The sequence below is a fragment of the Miniopterus schreibersii genome, assembly GCF_964146895.1.
Source record: "Miniopterus schreibersii genome assembly, chromosome: 13".
Classification (NCBI taxonomy): Eukaryota; Metazoa; Chordata; class Mammalia; order Chiroptera; family Miniopteridae; genus Miniopterus; species Miniopterus schreibersii.
This window is the reverse complement of record NC_138113.1, coordinates 58,747,653-58,763,943: the sequence shown is the minus strand read 5'-3', so window position 1 is coordinate 58,763,943 and position 16,291 is coordinate 58,747,653. Positions and strand designations below refer to the sequence as shown.

Sequence of the window (16,291 nt, the reverse complement as noted above, 5' to 3'; positions counted from 1 at the left end):
GAGTAGGGCTGTTGCATTCCATGTGGCTGATGTCATATGGTGGAGAGTGTTCCTCCCAAGAAGATGGAGTCTGCAGTGTGGGAGAGGAACTCTTCTCAGGGAACTCTTCTGGTGGCTGTTCCTCCAGCTCTCTCCGCAGAGCTACAAATTCCAGTCTTGCCTCATGGGATTCAAGTCTGCTTTGCCTCTTCCTCTTCCAGAGCCTAGGGTGAGTGCCTGTGAATGAGATTTTGTGCGTTTGCCCTTTTAGAGGGTATTTGTGTCTCTGGTGGGCTCCTTTCTCTCCCTGAAGGACAGAAACCCCATGCTTTTCACAGCCAGAGGTTATGCCGGTGCCTTTTCCTAGCTCAGGTATTATAGCCGGGGTACCCGGCATGGGGTTGAGACTGCATGCTTCTCAGGGGCACTCCTGCTACTGAGATATCCCTCCAGAACCTCAGCCACCACCCATGGGAATGGGGCCAGCCCATTTTTGTCTCCACGCTTCTAACAGTCTCGATATGGTTTTTCTGTAAACCCTTGGTTATAAGAGTTCTCCTCATCTAGTCTTCAGTTCATTATTTAAGATGAGTGTAGCTTCCACCTACTCTAACACCATTTTGGATCTCTTCCTGGATATATTTTTGGTAACGAATTTTTTTATTACTGATTCAATCTCCTTACTAGTAATTAGTCTGATCAGATTTTCTGTGTTTTTCATGATTCAGTCTAGGAAAATATGTTTTTAGGTATTTAGCATTTTTCTTTATAGTTGTTCAGTTTGTTGGTGTATAATTGGTCATGGTGGCATTGTATGATTCTTTGTATTTCTTTGATATCAGTTGTAACTTTTATGATTTTATTTATTTGTGTCTTTCTTTTAGTTAGTCTAGAAAAAGGTTTGTAAACTTTTTGGAAAGCAGCAGCTCTTAGTTTCATTGAATTTTTAATTGTCTTTTTTCATGCTGATCTTTATTTCCTTTCTTCTACTTTGTTCTTCTTTTTCAAGTTTCTTTTGGTTTAAAGTTACATTGTTTACTTGAGATTTCTTTTTGCTTCTTCAGGTCGGCTGTATGGGTTATAAAATTCCTCTTTAGAGCTGCTTTTGCTGTATTTCATAGATTTTCGAGCTTTACATTTGAATTTCCTTTTGTCTCAAGGTATTTCTTATTTCATCTTTGTTTCTTGTTGATGGATGTGTCAAAGAATTTGTAGTTATGTTTTATAACTTCCACAAACAATAAAACTTAGCTAAAATTAAGGGTATCAGCTCCACTGTATTAATTTCATATTTGACCTGTGTCAAAATAACATTGTAATTATTTTAAAAATATGTTTTTATTGATTTCAGAGAGACAGAGAGAGAGAGACACATCAAGGACGAGAGTCATCTATTCGCTGCCTCCCGCACTCCCCCTGCTGAGGATGGAGCCCACAACCTGGGCATGTTCCCCCTGCCTGGGAGTTGAACAGCGACCTCTTGGTTCATAGGTTGATGCGCAACCACTGAACCGTATCGGTTGGCAACATTGAAACTTAATATCTTAATTATTTATGTGATCAAAATATGGGAAGAAAAATGTGAGCAAAAACACGCCCTCCTCAGATCCCTTGTTCTACATCTCTTTCCATGCTGGTAAGACCTCCACCCCAAAAGGCTACATTTATTCAACTTCAGCAGCGCAACACTGACCTAGAGCCCATGCTGAGAGGACCACCACACTTCCTCTCCAGGACCTGCCAAGACACTGTTAGATACTGTTCACTTTTAACAAAAAGAGGGACTGTCCAGGGCCTGCAGTGGCTCAGGAACACGATGCCCACTGATTCAAGTGCAGAAGGGCTTATGCCCAAACCAAATGGCATTGTTTTTACAGTCCATCCGGTTCAACATACCAGTGACAGGATTTAAGACTTCCCATTGCAGGCCCTATGAGCACACGTGAAATGTGTAGAGTGTCCTCAGTGACCCCATTTTAACCCACATCCATCACGCTTTCTTCTCCTACCACCCCGCCCCTTTTGCCCCTTTCAGCCTTGTCCCCAGCAGTGGCTTATAATATGCTTCCCCCTCCTGCCCCCAGTCCACCACACAGACCCACTTCAGAGCTGGCCCCCTCCCATCCACTCTGACTTCACACAGACTGCCCAGTATTCAGACACCTGGTTGGCCCCAGGATACCCTGTGACGGACAGTGTGCCGTGAAGTGACCTCATCCCAGTTTCAGGGCCAGAGGGCCATGCGTTCATTTCCCATTCCGCAGAGACTGACAGCATGTGCTGGAATCCACACATGAGACCAGGACCCGGGACATGTCGCTGAGCCAATGCATGGCACCTCCGTCAAGGACCCTAGTGCCAGTCAAGGGTCTGACCACTTTGGCTCTCAGCCACCCAGGAGCCACAGCAGGGCTCTGCAGTCAAGCACTCTGGTGTCCTTCAGCTGAACCGTGACTCCTGCATGCACATGCCCTCCTGCCCCAGAGCCTGGAGTTCGGGTTCTCCTTGCTGCCTAAGTCCATTCCGTGTCCATCCACCCCAATGTCTCCATCTTTAAATCTTATGTTCCCAGACTGTACCAGCCCTGCCTGCTGCGGGCACCCACAGAACCCGAGGTCTCTCTCGTCTTTGACGATTTCAGTACTTGCATCGCTGGCACCCCCTTTACCCCGTCTTCGTCATAACCCTTGGTTCAGTGCCTGTCATGACCCTCCAGCACTTACAGATTCTAAGCCCCTGAGCCTCGTGGCCTCCATTCAGTGAAGGGCAACACGATGGAAATGCCAGTGCCCAGCTCCTTCCAGCTGGGGGACTGGGATGGTGCCCGTGGGAGAGTCCACTCAAATGCCCCGATCTCAAGGGAAGCACAACAATTGTAGTTTCCTGGGCAGCACAGGCGGTGTCTGGAAGAGCCCCCATTCGCAGTGCTGGCCCGGGTCCTGGGCGGACAGGTGCGTGGCCCTGTTGCAGGCAGGCGGCCCCTTTAGAGCATGGAATGAACACGGTGCGCTGCACTTGATTAACTAAGGCCAGTTATACAGGGACACATGCTGCCCAGTTAGTTACAGGAGGGGGACACAATGGCACCAGCAGTAAGGTGAGAATGTGCAGCACAGTGAAAGATGTTTCATGGTAAGGGATCCAGAGAGGCCCGGGGCTGGGTCTTTGACTTCCCTTCTGTAAGGACACTGGGGACACTTTCCCTCTCAGTCGGGACTTGCCTAGAACGCTTCAGACCCGGAACCCAAAAGGGGGCTCAGCTGGGGATGTTTATATCTTGCTGGTCATCTGTGCGCATCCCCAGGTTGGCCCCAACGATCACCTCGACCACACAAACCTTCACATCATCTTATATCCAGCATGGACTCATCCCACTCGTCTCTTTCTGTACCTTTTGTTCAGAGCCCCCGGCATGTCCTTATTTCACGTTATGTATGTGTTGGCTGCTGTGACTCTTTCCTGCAAACTCGCCATCCTCACAAGCCCTTTGGGTTGAGCACTGAGCTTCTAGAGCCTGCCCATAGGAGGCGCTCTGCACACACCTGTTAGGGGAGGGAGTGCACCACGTCCTCTTAACACAATCTACAAATTTAAGGAGATCCCAATTGGAATTCCAAGGGAACTCGTTCAAGTGATTCAAAGTTCATACATACTAAAATTTAGAATGTGTGTATTTTTTAAACAAATTTTATTTGCAAGAAATTATTAAAAAATGATTGAATACCTGTTCAGCGACACCTATACAGTGATGATCATCAGAGAATTATTCCTAAAGCAGAAAGCTAAATAACATTAAGTCCATTAACTAGAGCCAAATAACGTAATTCATGACGCAGCAGGAGAAAAGACACTAGGAGGTATTCTTTTTAGAAATATTTTTAATATTAGAATATATTGTCACATAAAAATATAATGGATATATTACAAATATGGATAGGTGTATATTCACCTACATGACTAGCACATATGAAAGAATATATAAAGATCTGTACTATTATTTCCAATTTAGTGTGTGCATAATTACTTATTTTAAACCTTTACCTTTTCTGCCTATAACCCTGAGTTATTTTTATAATAAAAAAATCTATTTTTGAAAAGTAAAATCAGTTCCAATTGCTTTATTGTAAAGGTTATGAATTGTGTGCATTTGTGTATCGAAGGTGGGGACAGAAAATTTTGTCCAGTACAACTCACCTGGAAAGACAAGCAGCTTCGGTTTTGCCTGAAAGTTGGGGATTGTTTTAATTTTATCTGAACCAAATTGTACTTGAAATAAATCACATGCCTAGCAAGCAAACTGCATTGTGGCAAGAAACCCGATTCGGAAGTAGATACACTCGACTAACTGTAGGACAGAACATGAGTGCAGCAAAGTACAGACACACAGACCCCTGGGTTCTGGTCCCTCCTTCACCCCCTCGCAGGCTTTCTCATTTCTCTGCAGGTTTGTCTGCTTTTGTTTGGTTCTCAGCATAGTTTTAGGATCCTCTGTGCCTTGCTCTCCACTTACTATTTTATATTTATTTCTATCTCCACTGTATCCAACCTTGTCTGTCCATTTTTAAGCTGCTTGCTATTCTTTCTTCATGTTTTTCTTGTCTTTAAATCTCATTGGAACATAGTTGAGAAAAAAATTCATTTTATGTCCTATAAAAAGTCACAACTTCCCACGTATTTTAGTTCTTACGTTTCCTTTGTACAATTTCACTGCTAGGAATGGACACATATGAGGCAAAATGTCTGCTACGTGTTGTGCTGCTCGTAAGAGGAATTTTTGTGTTGTCTGACTTTAATAAACTTCCACCTAAGACCTAAGAGTTTCCGTGAAGAGAGATTTTGTATTCAAACATGTTTTCTTACTTTTTAAAACAATTTATTACTGACACTATAACAGAGGTCCCCTTATATCACCCATGATGCCTCCCCCCCGCTCCCAGTCCCCCCCCCCCCCAGGCCTTCCCCACAGTGTTGTCTGGATCCTTAGGTTACACGTCTCCAAATAAATTATTTGCTTAATCTCTCACCCCCCACCCCCACCCCCTTCCCTCTGTGATCATGGCGTCTGTTCCATCCTTCTGTGCTTTCAGAGAGGGCAAAGTCCATGAAAATGGGATCCTGTTAAGACTCTTTTCCTCTTTTGCTGTCTGTCATTCACTGGCTTCCTTTGGTCTCAGAATAAGTTCTGAGTGTTCAGCTGGCCAACTAGGACTGGGGCTCCAGCTGGCAGGACAGGAGGTAACTGCAGGACAGAGTGCCACCTGTGAGCTCCCTGGAGCCACACCTCAGGTGTCCCTCCCAGTGTCAGGTGACCTAGGAGGTGCTACACAACAAGGTCTGGGGCTGACCAGGGAGCCATGGACACAGGTTCCCTGGACTGGCCACAGGGAAAGCCCACCCCTGCCCTCTCCAACTCCTGCCAGACCTCACCTCTCCTTCTCGCTGAGCTGCTCCAGCGTCCGGAACCAGGTCCTGAATTGCTCCTCGGGCTCTATTTCATAATTCTCAGCAGCCTCCTGCAGCTCCACGATCTCCTGCATTACCTCCAGTTCCTGGGGCCAGAGGGAGAGAGGGTGCAGACACAGTGCCGTTTGGGGGCGGGGAATGGGGCAAGGGAAGAGTCCTGGGTCTTTGCTGACATGGGCACTGTCCTTCCCCTAATTCCATCCAGGCCCTACCTGGGCTCAGAGATGAGCATGGACAGCCCTTCCTCCAGAAAGCTGTCCTTGATGCCATCCCCCTACCTGAGCCACCAACTGGAGGGGTCTCCCACCTCTGTTATAAAAGCCTCCCAATAGATGTAAGATGCAGGGGATGGAGCCCAGGAGTGTGCTGGCCTGGGCGTCCCTGATCTTCACCCCTCCCCTGTCCCCAGGAAGTGCCACAGCTGCTCACCTTCCTCTGGTTTTCTTTGTGGATCTGACTCCCCTGTAAGGCAGAGATCCCAAGTCCATCAGAAAGAGCTCCCCATCCATGGCTACCCCTGTGCCCACCCCTTCTTATGTTGAACTACTGCCAGGTCCCAGGAGGGGGTGGAAACCATGGAAAGTCTGGACTTCGACCCAGCCCAGTCTCTGAGCTGCAGAGGAGGGGCACATGGATCGGTATGATGAGGAAGACACCCCAGCTTCAAAGGGCGGCTCTGCTGAGAACTCAGGGCTCAGTACTGGGGCTCTCTCCCCAAAGGTCAATCCCGGCGATCCCAGCCTGGCTCCCAATCACCTACCTCCATATAATGCTCCATCACCGTGTCCAGCATCTGCAGGTCAGTCAGAAACTTCCCAAGGAAGGGGACACACTGGGCAAACAGAGTAAAAGTGGGATGAGCCCCTGCTCTCGGGTGTCCTCACAGACCCTCCCCTCGGAGCCTGGCACCCTCAGTCTCCTGGCCCACCCCAGGGATCCCACAAGGACCGTTGGAGCCTCCCCTCAATGGCCCCTTCCCTCACTCTCCAAGAACTCCTCCTAATCACCTGCCAGGGCCTGCGTTTAGCAAATCTAAGGTCTGTGGTTAGAGGCCAGCCCCACCCCCATCTCCTAGCTGCACCCAGCTCTCCCAGTCCCTCCTCTTGGTCACCTCTAATGACTGGTCTTGGGTTCTGTGGGAATGGGGCAGATGCAGGAGGAAGACCTCCCTCTCTTCACTTGGTGGCCTTCAGCTGGGAGGACAGCGCCCCCTGTCCTCTGCCCCTGGAGCACTCACCTAAAGGCTCACTCACCTTCTGCTGCAGCCTCTTCTGAGCTCCACAGAGGGTCAGCATCAGAGTGACAAGCCTGGAAGGCCGCTTCTGCCAGGGTCCAGGACACGGTCACTGAGGTCATACTCCCTTCACCCCACTTCCCCCTCCACCCCAACCTCAGACCCTGGACATGTGACCCACCCCAGCTGGTACCAGGGCTACTGTGCCTCCAGCATGTCTGATTCTAGACGGCTCCCAGCTACAACACGCACTCAGTGTGTGACCTTGGGCAGGGGCCTGGCCTTTCTGACATGCTTCCTCCTCTCAAAGTGTGAGACCTCCACCTAACTCACAGGTCCTCGTAGGGACTCAGTGTCATTACTGTCATCACTGATCTCACCCTACCCTTCCAGATGGAGCAGTGCCGGGGGCTCTGCAAAGGCCTTTCTTTCCTGAACCTCGTGAGCACCCCGTGATGCCTGCAACACAGGATGGTCATTCCTCCTTTTCTCTCACTAGCAGGCAAGGGGCCCAGAGAGGAACAGTGACTGGCTCAGGGGCCCACACAGGAGACACCACCTGTCTCTCCCAGCCAGAGGCTTTGTCCCTTCTGCCCTCATCTCACCCCCAGCCCCATCACTGTCCAGACTCAGTCCTCTGGCTCTCAGGTTGTATGCAGGTCCCCACTGGACCAAGCCGTCAACGAATATGTGTCTCGGGAACCTGGCGGAGTTGCCCTGCCTGCCCCACCCCACTGGAGTCTCTGTCCACCAGACCAGAACCAAGACCATGCCTAGCCTTCACCTCCCCAAATGCCCAGAACCTTCCCCTGGGCAGCAGTCTTTCTCCATCCTCAAATAGGAACCCTCAAGGTGCCCCATCTGACTGGCAGGGTAGTGGGTGTCAGGGCACTTTGCCTCCTAGTTGACATGTAGGATCTGAGGTCTGTGCAGGAAGGGTCCACTAACAATGCCCCAGTTCCCCAGACACTTCTCAGAAGCACCCTGGCCCGTGTTAGTGCCCACCAGGCACCAGGTGAAAATCCTGACAGGCAGTGAGTGCTCCAGGGGGCAGTGGGAAGTCACAGAATGCACACCTCTCTGTCTCTAGTCCAGCAATTGGGACCCGAGGCCAGCCAGACCTTTTGTTCACCTGCCCCTTGGGAATCCCCAGCAGGGCCCCTCCCTGGGGCAGGCAGGCTCACTCTCCTTGGAGGTGTGATGAAGGCAGAAGGAGCAGCAGGCCCTGGCTTCCTGAGGGCAGGCTGGGCTGGTTTGGCGAGAAAAAGTACCCACCCACCCCATTCACCCCACAGCCTGGAAGAAACTAAGTCCCAGTGAAATGGACCCGCATGAAAGCCAGAGATGCACTCAGTCTGCCAGCCCTGCACCCTGTCCTGGAGCAGCCCAGCCACCACCACTCTGTGCAGTGACTGGGCCTCTTGCCCCTGAAACTGCCCCCCACCTGACCAGGGACCAAACAGATCTTCCTGTTCATCATGACAGAGGGTGAAAATTTTCAGAGAATCTTTAGGGAACAAATACCAAAGCCACATCCTGCACCATCCCCGCTTCCCTCACCCCTTCCTCTCTTTCCAGACCTCCAGCCCTGCTCTACCTTCATAAGCTGCTCCCTGCTCGCTGGATTGTCCTCCTTGCATAGTTTTTTTAGTGTGACTCTGTTCTTCCTGAGGGGAGGGACAGAAGAAAGACATGTCTAGGAATGATAGGAGAGGGGCACTGAGGGCAAATTCCTTTTGACAATCTAAAGTTTCAAACTCCTAAGGTGAGGGTCTTGATGGGTTCCTCTGAGCAGAAAAGTCTCCATGGAACTTGGGAAACACTCATGCTGGTCACCAGGGCCCCCATTCCCATTGCTACTGAGCAGTTTTGACCACTTCTGGTTTCAGCTGGGCATAGGGTTCTGTTTCTGGAAACACTTGCCAATCTGCTATTTAGCTCAGTGCTGTCTCTGACATTGAAGGAAACTGACTCCTGAAGTAGAGCTGGTGGCCTGAGGTCCCAGGGAGGCCTAGAGACTCTGCCCACCAACCAAATCCCTGCCCTGAGGGTTGCCTGCATTCCAGGATATGAGGGGACATTTGGAGACATATGGGAGACACACCCCCCACTCTGGGCCTATGATGGGAGAAGCCTACACACCTGGAAACTTTCTCCCATGTCTTCTTCAGACGATAGATGGACACACTCTGAAGGGCTGACAGGATCCCATGTAGGGAGGAAAAATTCCTCAGGGATCGGCACTCCTGGGAAGGGGGGAGATGCACTGTGAGGTGGGGAACTGGAGCTCTAGTTTCAGTCCCCCTCAATTGGCACCCCCCTCTTGGGTGAGGCAGATGCTCAGGGTGGGCACATTTAGCACCCAAAGACCAACACTCACAGAAAGGAGGGTCTTAGCTCAATCCAAGGAAGGAGCCAGGTAGGAAGTGAGCCTCCCACCACTGGGACCTGAGAGTCAAGGTCAGCATGCCCCTGGCGCAGAGGACCTAGAGACTGTGCTGGGGCTCAGGCCTCAGGCCTCAGTCTTGAGAGCTGACAAAGCAGTAGAGGCCTTTTGCAAGGCTCAGGGTAGGGACTCCGCTGGGCCTCCCATAACATACCCTGGCCACCTTAATCCAGTGGTTCAGGACTTTGGCCCTGTCCTGGGCCCTCATGCTTGGGTCCCCAAGGCAGGTGGTGATCACACAGGCGGCCACAGAATTGAACTGCGTGATGGTGGCACGCACAGTAGATGCCGTGTGTTCGTTGCCAGGCTTGTCCCTCGGGGACCAGATGGAGCCCAGGCACTGGTATGGCAGCACCTTTTTGAACAGCTCCTGGGGGAAAAGGGAGTGTCACCCAGCCCTTCCACACCCCAGGTCAGGGTCCCTAACCTCTTTCAGGAGACACTGGTCAGGACTGAAGGCTAGGAGGCTGAGGATGTGCCCTGAGCCTTGGGGTCCCTGGGATTCATTCTCTATCCACCAAGGGCCCCCTGCACAGGACCCAAGACTGGAAGGGAAGGGACGCGAGCCCCTGCCTCCAGCCCATCCTCACTAATGACTAGCTGCAGGATGCTGCTTAAGTCTGCTCACCCCAAGGGACATCAAACATGACCTGATCACCAGTCTCATCCAAATCCCCATTCTGTGCATATTCCCCTGTAGCAGCTACAACCACAGGCTGTTTGTCTCCCTTGTAGTAAAGCACATATCAGGTGCCTAATAAGTGCTGAGGTCGCTGAGTCTCATGGGCATAGGGATGGGCGACCACGCACCTGGCTACACACAGTGAGCTCCCCTCCCACCTGGCCAGGCCACACCCAGCTCTCTCTGTGATCCCCCTCATCTACTCTGCACAGCCCCTCTGTGCAGCTGGTCCCCTGAGTGTCTACCTTCACCGTCCGCAGGTGGACAGCAAAGGCTTGGGGTTTAGAAGGTTGTCCAGGACCCATGGGTGGTAATAGATGGAGCCGTGATTTGCATCCAGATCACAGGAGTTCAGGTCAGGGAAAGTCAGGGTCCCCCCTACCCCGGCCTGAGATCCCTCTGCTCACCAAATCCATAGCTGTTAGTTGTTCTGCCACCAGCCTTGGAGGGAAGGTCAGGATGGTACACTTCCCCTCCCTTCCCAGGTGTTCTGTGGTCACAGACCGGGGGAAGTTGGGTGCTGGGGCTGAAGCTAGCTCAGTGCTTGTTGGAGCAAAGATTAGAGCTGGTGGCCTAGGTGGCTCCACCTCCACAGCTGGCCCTGGGGCTGAAGTTGAGGTTGGTTCTTGCTCCATGTCTGGAGGGGCTGATGGAGGTGTCACTGGCTCCAGCACTGGCACAGCTGGACCAGGCTCTAGCCCTGGAGAAGGCCCTTTTTCTGGCTCCTGAGTACTCTGGAGCTCTGGAGGTGGTTCTGAAGCAGGTTAGAGAGACTGGTTCATGCACATGCCTCACTTTCCAGTGTCTTCCCAGAGACAGGATAGATGCCACTGCCTTTGAGGGTCCTCCAGCCCATGAAACCCTGACCCCACAACCCCCAGTTCATCTTCCCAGACTGCAGCTCCCTCACCTTCCAACTCTGCCTCAGTGGGCTCAAGATGCTCCAACTCTACACAGTCACTTTGGGTGCTGTGCACCAGGTGTGATACAGCGTGTTTCTCCTGCACAAAGGCCTGCTTCAGGATCAACCAAGGAAAATGTAGGGGCTGCCCGAAACATTGCTCCTGGTCTGGCCAGGTTCCCATCACAGAAGCTATGGCCCTGCAGAGAGTCAGGTGGGCAGAAGAGACAGAGTCCTGGTTTTTCCTTCCACACTGCCCTCCCATGGCACTGTTGTTTGGGACTGAGCCTCTAAGGCTGCTCCCACCCATTCATGGGCCAGCCCCTTGCTACTCCAACCCGTGTGACTGTCCTAAGAGTAGCAGCCTGGTGACCAAGCAAGTTTAACACCGAGTCTGTGTGAGTCCCTTCCTCCCAGTGACAGCTGGGTTGAAGTTCCTGTACACTGCCAGCTCAGGCCTCCATGCCCCTGGGCATCTGGCTGACGACTCACGCACACCAGAGTGTTCTTCTGTCCTGGCCATGGCCCTCAGGAGAGATGCATGTGGAGAGGGACAGGCAGAGCTGGATGGGCCTGTGTTTGGGATCGGAGTCCACGGGACAACTCATTCCAGCCTCGCCTATGGTTCTTGGGAAGCTGAGACCCAATTCACAGTTCTCTTTGACCCCTGTCCTCCTGGAGTAGAAGCCTCCAGACCTCAGCCCTCCCTTGGGAATCAGCTGATGTGGAAGATCAGGGCTCTGCCAGGACTGTTCACCCTAAGCCCCAATCCCATAGACACAGGAGGCCTCCTTCTTCTGGACCCAAGGGCCACTCACTTTTTGATTTGTTCCTCTGGTGTGTCACTCTGGTTGTAATATGGTTCTTTATCTCCACATCTGGTGAACACCTTGATGACATCCGATCTGACGGATGGTGGACGGGACCTGTGAATGATGTGCAGTGTGACTGTCTGACTCGCTGACTTGGACTAAGGCCCAGGGATTGTGTCTGCTTCATTCACTGAGTTAGGCTAAGTGTCTCCAAAAGTGCCTGCTGATAGTAAGAGCCTAATACACATTGTCCAGTAAATGAACTCTAACCAGAACCATCCCAAATGTCTGAGTGGGCCCGGGGCCCCCTACTATCTGCCCCTAGAGGTCCCTAATCTGACTTCACCAAGGACCAGGACAAGGACCAGCTAGGCAAAATCTCAAACTGCTTGGCAGGCTCTTTTCTATGTGCTTTTCCAAACTCAGATGCCACAGGCTGCCGATGGGTGAGTCAGGGGACTATTCATGGGACAGGAAAGAAATTGCCATGAACAACTGCAGCATGTCCAGCAGCCCTTTCTGCAGAGCTGACAGCAGGTAAGACCAGCCATGGCTTCTCCCACAGTAGTCCCTACAAGCACCTTACGAGGTTCATCCTCTATGACCCCACTTGTCAGAGGAACAAACTGAGGCTCAGACAGATGTGGTGATATTTTCAAGACACACAGCTAGCAGTGGGCAGAATCACCGCTCTGCCAAAGACGGGGCACATGCTTACCTAGCAAACAGATCATCCAGGAACTGCTGGGCTCTGGAGAAGGCCGGGTGCACGGGCATGAAGCTGAAGAAGTGGGGGATGTTTCCACCTGGGAAAACTTGTGCCGTGGATGTCGTCAACTTCTCCAGGATGTTTTCCTGGAAGGCCCACATCCTGCAGGCCTCATGTAGGTTAAGAGTTAACTCAGCCACACACTGAGTGGGACAAGGAGGGAGATTCAGTCAGTGACATCACCATGAATCCCAGTAGGATGGAGTTCTGGGGCTCCCCAGGAAGTCCCAGCCCATCAGGTATGTGAGCAAGAGGAGGGACAGCAGTGCCCAGGCTGAACGAGATTCTAGGTTTTCAAAGCACCACTTAAGTTTGGTGTGTGGGGGGATTTTCATACAACTGTTACCTTCTAGGCGTGTTTTCATTTTTTTAGCTGAGGAACATCAGACCTCCGCGCATTAATAGCTGTATGAAGAGCATTGTCCCTGTGAGTCCTCAAGAAACATCCCCATTATAGAGATGAGATCACAGAGGCTTAGGGATGTCAACTGTCCCAAGATCATGCAGGTCAGAACTGAGAAATGCCCTGGGTGACATCCCCACTCAGCTAGCTGAGACTTACCTACTCCTCACATGGATAAAAAGCACCTGGGAATATTGTCCCCCCCAGTTTGGGGAAAGTGTACACGCTAGACATGGCCTATGAAAAGCACTGACTTCCAAAAAGACACTTATTTCTCCTCATTTTACATTCAGGGGCATTTTGGGACCCTCATTATGGAGACCCCAGACTGGAGAAAGGCGATCACCAGGTAGGAGTCTGAGCAGGTGACTCAGGAAGGTGCAAATCCAGGTGGCCAGTGCAAAGCTGCCAGGTGAGCCAAAGTCCCCGGGAGGCCATTGCCAATAAAGGAGCACTGCAATGGCCTTGGACAACTTGTTATGGGATAGATAAAAATTTCAGTGAGTGAGAAACCCCTGGGCCAGCTGGGAGCAAGGCAGCAGCCATCATCACAGAGTGCTGTTGACAACCTCACTGCCACAGCCCTTTGGATTTGGAATCGGCCTGCAGCTGGGCAGGTTTTACATGTGCATGTTCTTCCACCAGCAGGGGGCATCTATCTCCAGTGGGGCAAAGTAGACATGGTGCTCTGACTTATGTCCCCCAAATTCCATGACTTTGGAACCCTTGGAACTTCAGAACATGCCTGAATTTAAGCACGTAGTTAAGGTTAAGTGGGTTCAGTGGGGTGGGTCTTAATCCAATAGGACCAGTGTCTTTGGAAGAGGAGGGGGGACACGTGGAGCACAGAGGGGAGCCCATGTGACAGAGAGAGAAGGTGGCTGATGACAAGCCCAGGAGAGACCCCTCAGGGAAACAGCCCTGCTGATGTCCTCAGCCCTAACTTCTAGCCTCTTGAACTGTGAGAAAATGAATGTCTGCTCTTCACACCACCCAGTGTGGTCCTGTGTCCTGGCAGCCCGAGCACCTAGCACAGTCCACAGGGACACACTTAAGTGTTCCCGGCAGCACTGCCGACCTGGCAGCTGACCTGAATTAGGGCGATGTCCACAGCACTGAAAGGCCGCATCCCTGTGACAAACGACCTCCGTCACTGGACAAGGACAGTGGAGCTGACTGCTCCATGGGATATTGGGGCAGGTAGTTTATACAACACAATCAGCAAAACACAAATGGGCTCATGGTCTACTATGAAGTGAAACAGTGTTTTTTTCTTTTTTAATATTCCTACAAATATGTGAGGAGTGTCTTTCTAGCCTCCCACGTAGCTGGAGGGAGGAGTGGAGGTCCGGATTCCTTTGTCATAGGACTGTGGACACTCTAGGGAGAGCACTGGTTGGGCTCCTGGGAGTCCCAACATTTGGGTCTGGGTTCTGGGCACTGCCAGGTCATTTCGGGGTTGTGGGTGCAGAGACCTTTGAGGTGAGTTCTCACCTGAGTCAAGCACTGGATGGTGTCTGTGGCCTGATGCACCTTCCCCTGGTCTAGGGAGGTGGAGTAGTTGAACCCATGGAGCATCTTTTTGACAATGTCCTTGTTGGAGACCTACAGAGACAGAGCCCGGTACCGAGCCAGGAGGCATCAGGAACCCTCCAGCCCCTCTGTGGTTCTATCTCACAGCAGCCCTGGCAACCTGATACAGTCCATTAGGACACAGTGAGGATGCTCCCCTCAGCCCTGCTGCACTTGGAAGAACTGAATCACATCAAGGTCTACAGCAGTGAAAGGCTGGGTCACTGAGGAAAACTACGACCTTTATGGGGTGATAGGGAGATGAGTGAGGTGACGGCTCCTGACCAGCCGGCCTACAGAACTTTGCTGAGCTCTGGGAGAAGACAAGTTGCAGAGAAAGGTATCCAATACTTTGTTCCTCCCGTCATGATGTGTGAGGCTCAGAGGTCTCCTTGGACATTGGAGCTGACTGCTCCCTAGGGTACTCGGGCAGAGAGTTCAAACAAGAAAACAGCAAATGTAAATGTGCTTGTGGCCTACTGGCAAATGAAACTACAGATTTTCCCTCTCTAATATTCCTACAAGTATGTGAGGAGAGATTTTTCACTCTCCCATGTTGCTGGAGGGAGGAGTGTAGGTCCGGATTCTTTTGTCATGGGACTAAGGACACTCTGGAGGAAAAGCCCTGGAGACCCCCAGATGTAAGTCTGGGTTCTAGGCCCTCCCTGGTCATCTTGGGGTCCTGAATGTGGAGACCAACCTGGGCCAACTCTCACCTCAGACCAGCACTGGACATGGTTGTCAGCCTGGTGCACCTGCACCCTGACCCAGTTGGTGGTGTAGTGGGGCCCGTGGTCCAGCACTTCGATGGTGTCATCCTCGGAGCTCTGCAAAGACAGAGCGGGAACTGAGCCAGGAGGCATCAGGAACCTCCAGCCCCATCTGTGGTCCTGTGTAACAGCAGCCCTGGCAAACTAACACAGTGGACACAGTGAGGATGTTCCTGGCAGCCCTGCTGCACTAGCAAGAACTGAATCCCGTCAAGGTCTAACAGCAGTGAAAGGCTGGGTCACTGAGGAAAACTCCCTCCTAATGGGATGTGAGGGCAGTGAGTGAGGCCACAGCTCCTGACCTGGCCTCCTACACTGGTTGGCCGTGCTCTCTGAGATGACAAGTGGCAGAAAAGTCTATGCAGTGCCTGCATCCCTTTCCATTTGTTTAAATACACAGCATCTGTCAGTGTGATGATGTGTGAGGCTCAGAGACAGTCTCCAAGGACAGTCGTGCTGACTGCTCCCCAGGATCCCTGAGGCAGGCAGTTAAACAATGAAAGGAGCAAAAAGCAAGGACAGAAGAATATTTTCTCCACTACTCCAGGGAATACGTGAAGCCTGAATTTCTACCCTACCAGAGACGTGATCGGGAGGGCTGGAGGTAGAGATGTCTTTGGGAGTGGGCCTGTGGAAACACTGAGGCCCCAGATTTGAGCCTGGGTTCTGGTCCCACCCCAGCCACCTGGAGGCCCTGGGTGTGGGCCAGCTCTCACCTCAGACCAGCACTGGCACTGGATGGTTTTCCTAGCCTGGTGCTCCTGAACCTGGTACCAGTTGATGGCATAAGTGAACCCATCAGCCAGCTCTTCTATGACACCCTCCGTGAAGCTCTGCAGAGACAGAGGCCGGTCCCAGACCAGGGGCATGAGGGGCCTCCCAGGGCACTGCCAGTGGGGGACATGCCTACCACAAAAGCTGCTCCCCAGATCAGGCACAGCGTGCCATCTGCAAAGACCTCCAGGATGGGAGGGAACATGATTACCCCTGGAGGACTCCTAAGTAACAAGTGGGTAGAGGAGCTTGGTCCACAGCTCTCAGCTTCCCTTCCTGTCAGGCATGACCTGGGCCATGAACATGACAGACCCTCCAGGCTTCTAACACCCAACAACCTGCTCCTGCTTAGGATGAGCACCCGTCACCACCCCCGAAACACACACATACCCAGGATGAGGGGTAAGATTTGTGGGGCCCAAGGTGGGAACCCACTTGGGGACTGGCCTGGATGGGCCTGCCCTGGGCTGTCCCTGGCTACCTGAG

The 16,291-nt window shown here is 51.9% G+C and overlaps 2 protein-coding genes and 1 long non-coding RNA gene across 4 annotated transcripts in view; 1 reads left to right on the top strand and 2 right to left on the bottom strand.

Moving 5' to 3' along the window:
• The window catches only part of LOC308566558, a 36,352-nt gene extending 31,526 nt beyond the window's left edge, over positions 1 to 4,826 (top strand). The window contains exon 7 of one of the 2 annotated variants that reach the window (XR_014000181.1): positions 1,335 to 4,826. This is a non-coding gene — a long non-coding RNA (uncharacterized lncRNA). Of the gene's footprint in view, positions 1 to 1,330 lie in introns of both variants that reach the window. The other variant, XR_014000182.1, reaches the window with a different exon arrangement.
• Positions 4,827 to 5,043: 217 nt separating this feature from the next.
• LOC308566557 (ral guanine nucleotide dissociation stimulator-like) lies at positions 5,044 to 9,356 on the bottom strand. Its single transcript, XM_081156994.1, has 7 exons — positions 9,277 to 9,356; positions 8,819 to 8,922; positions 8,274 to 8,343; positions 6,696 to 6,764; positions 6,203 to 6,274; positions 5,407 to 5,528; positions 5,044 to 5,218 (listed from the first exon to the last, which is right to left on the bottom strand). The coding sequence occupies exons 1-7, from the start codon at positions 9,328 to 9,330 to the stop codon at positions 5,182 to 5,184; spliced, it is 528 nt and encodes a 175-aa protein (XP_081013120.1). The 5' UTR covers positions 9,331 to 9,356; the 3' UTR covers positions 5,044 to 5,181.
• LOC308566291 (ral guanine nucleotide dissociation stimulator-like) lies at positions 9,357 to 16,010 on the bottom strand (the record flags this gene model as incomplete). The annotated part of the gene is made up of 10 exons (XM_081156442.1): positions 9,357 to 9,381; positions 9,446 to 9,492; positions 10,212 to 10,558; positions 10,715 to 10,905; positions 11,524 to 11,631; positions 12,236 to 12,429; positions 14,184 to 14,294; positions 14,978 to 15,088; positions 15,748 to 15,864; positions 15,942 to 16,010. 10 exons carry the CDS (start codon positions 16,008 to 16,010, stop codon positions 9,357 to 9,359), a joined length of 1,320 nt encoding a protein of 439 aa, XP_081012568.1.
• Between the last annotated feature and the right edge of the window lie 281 nt (positions 16,011 to 16,291).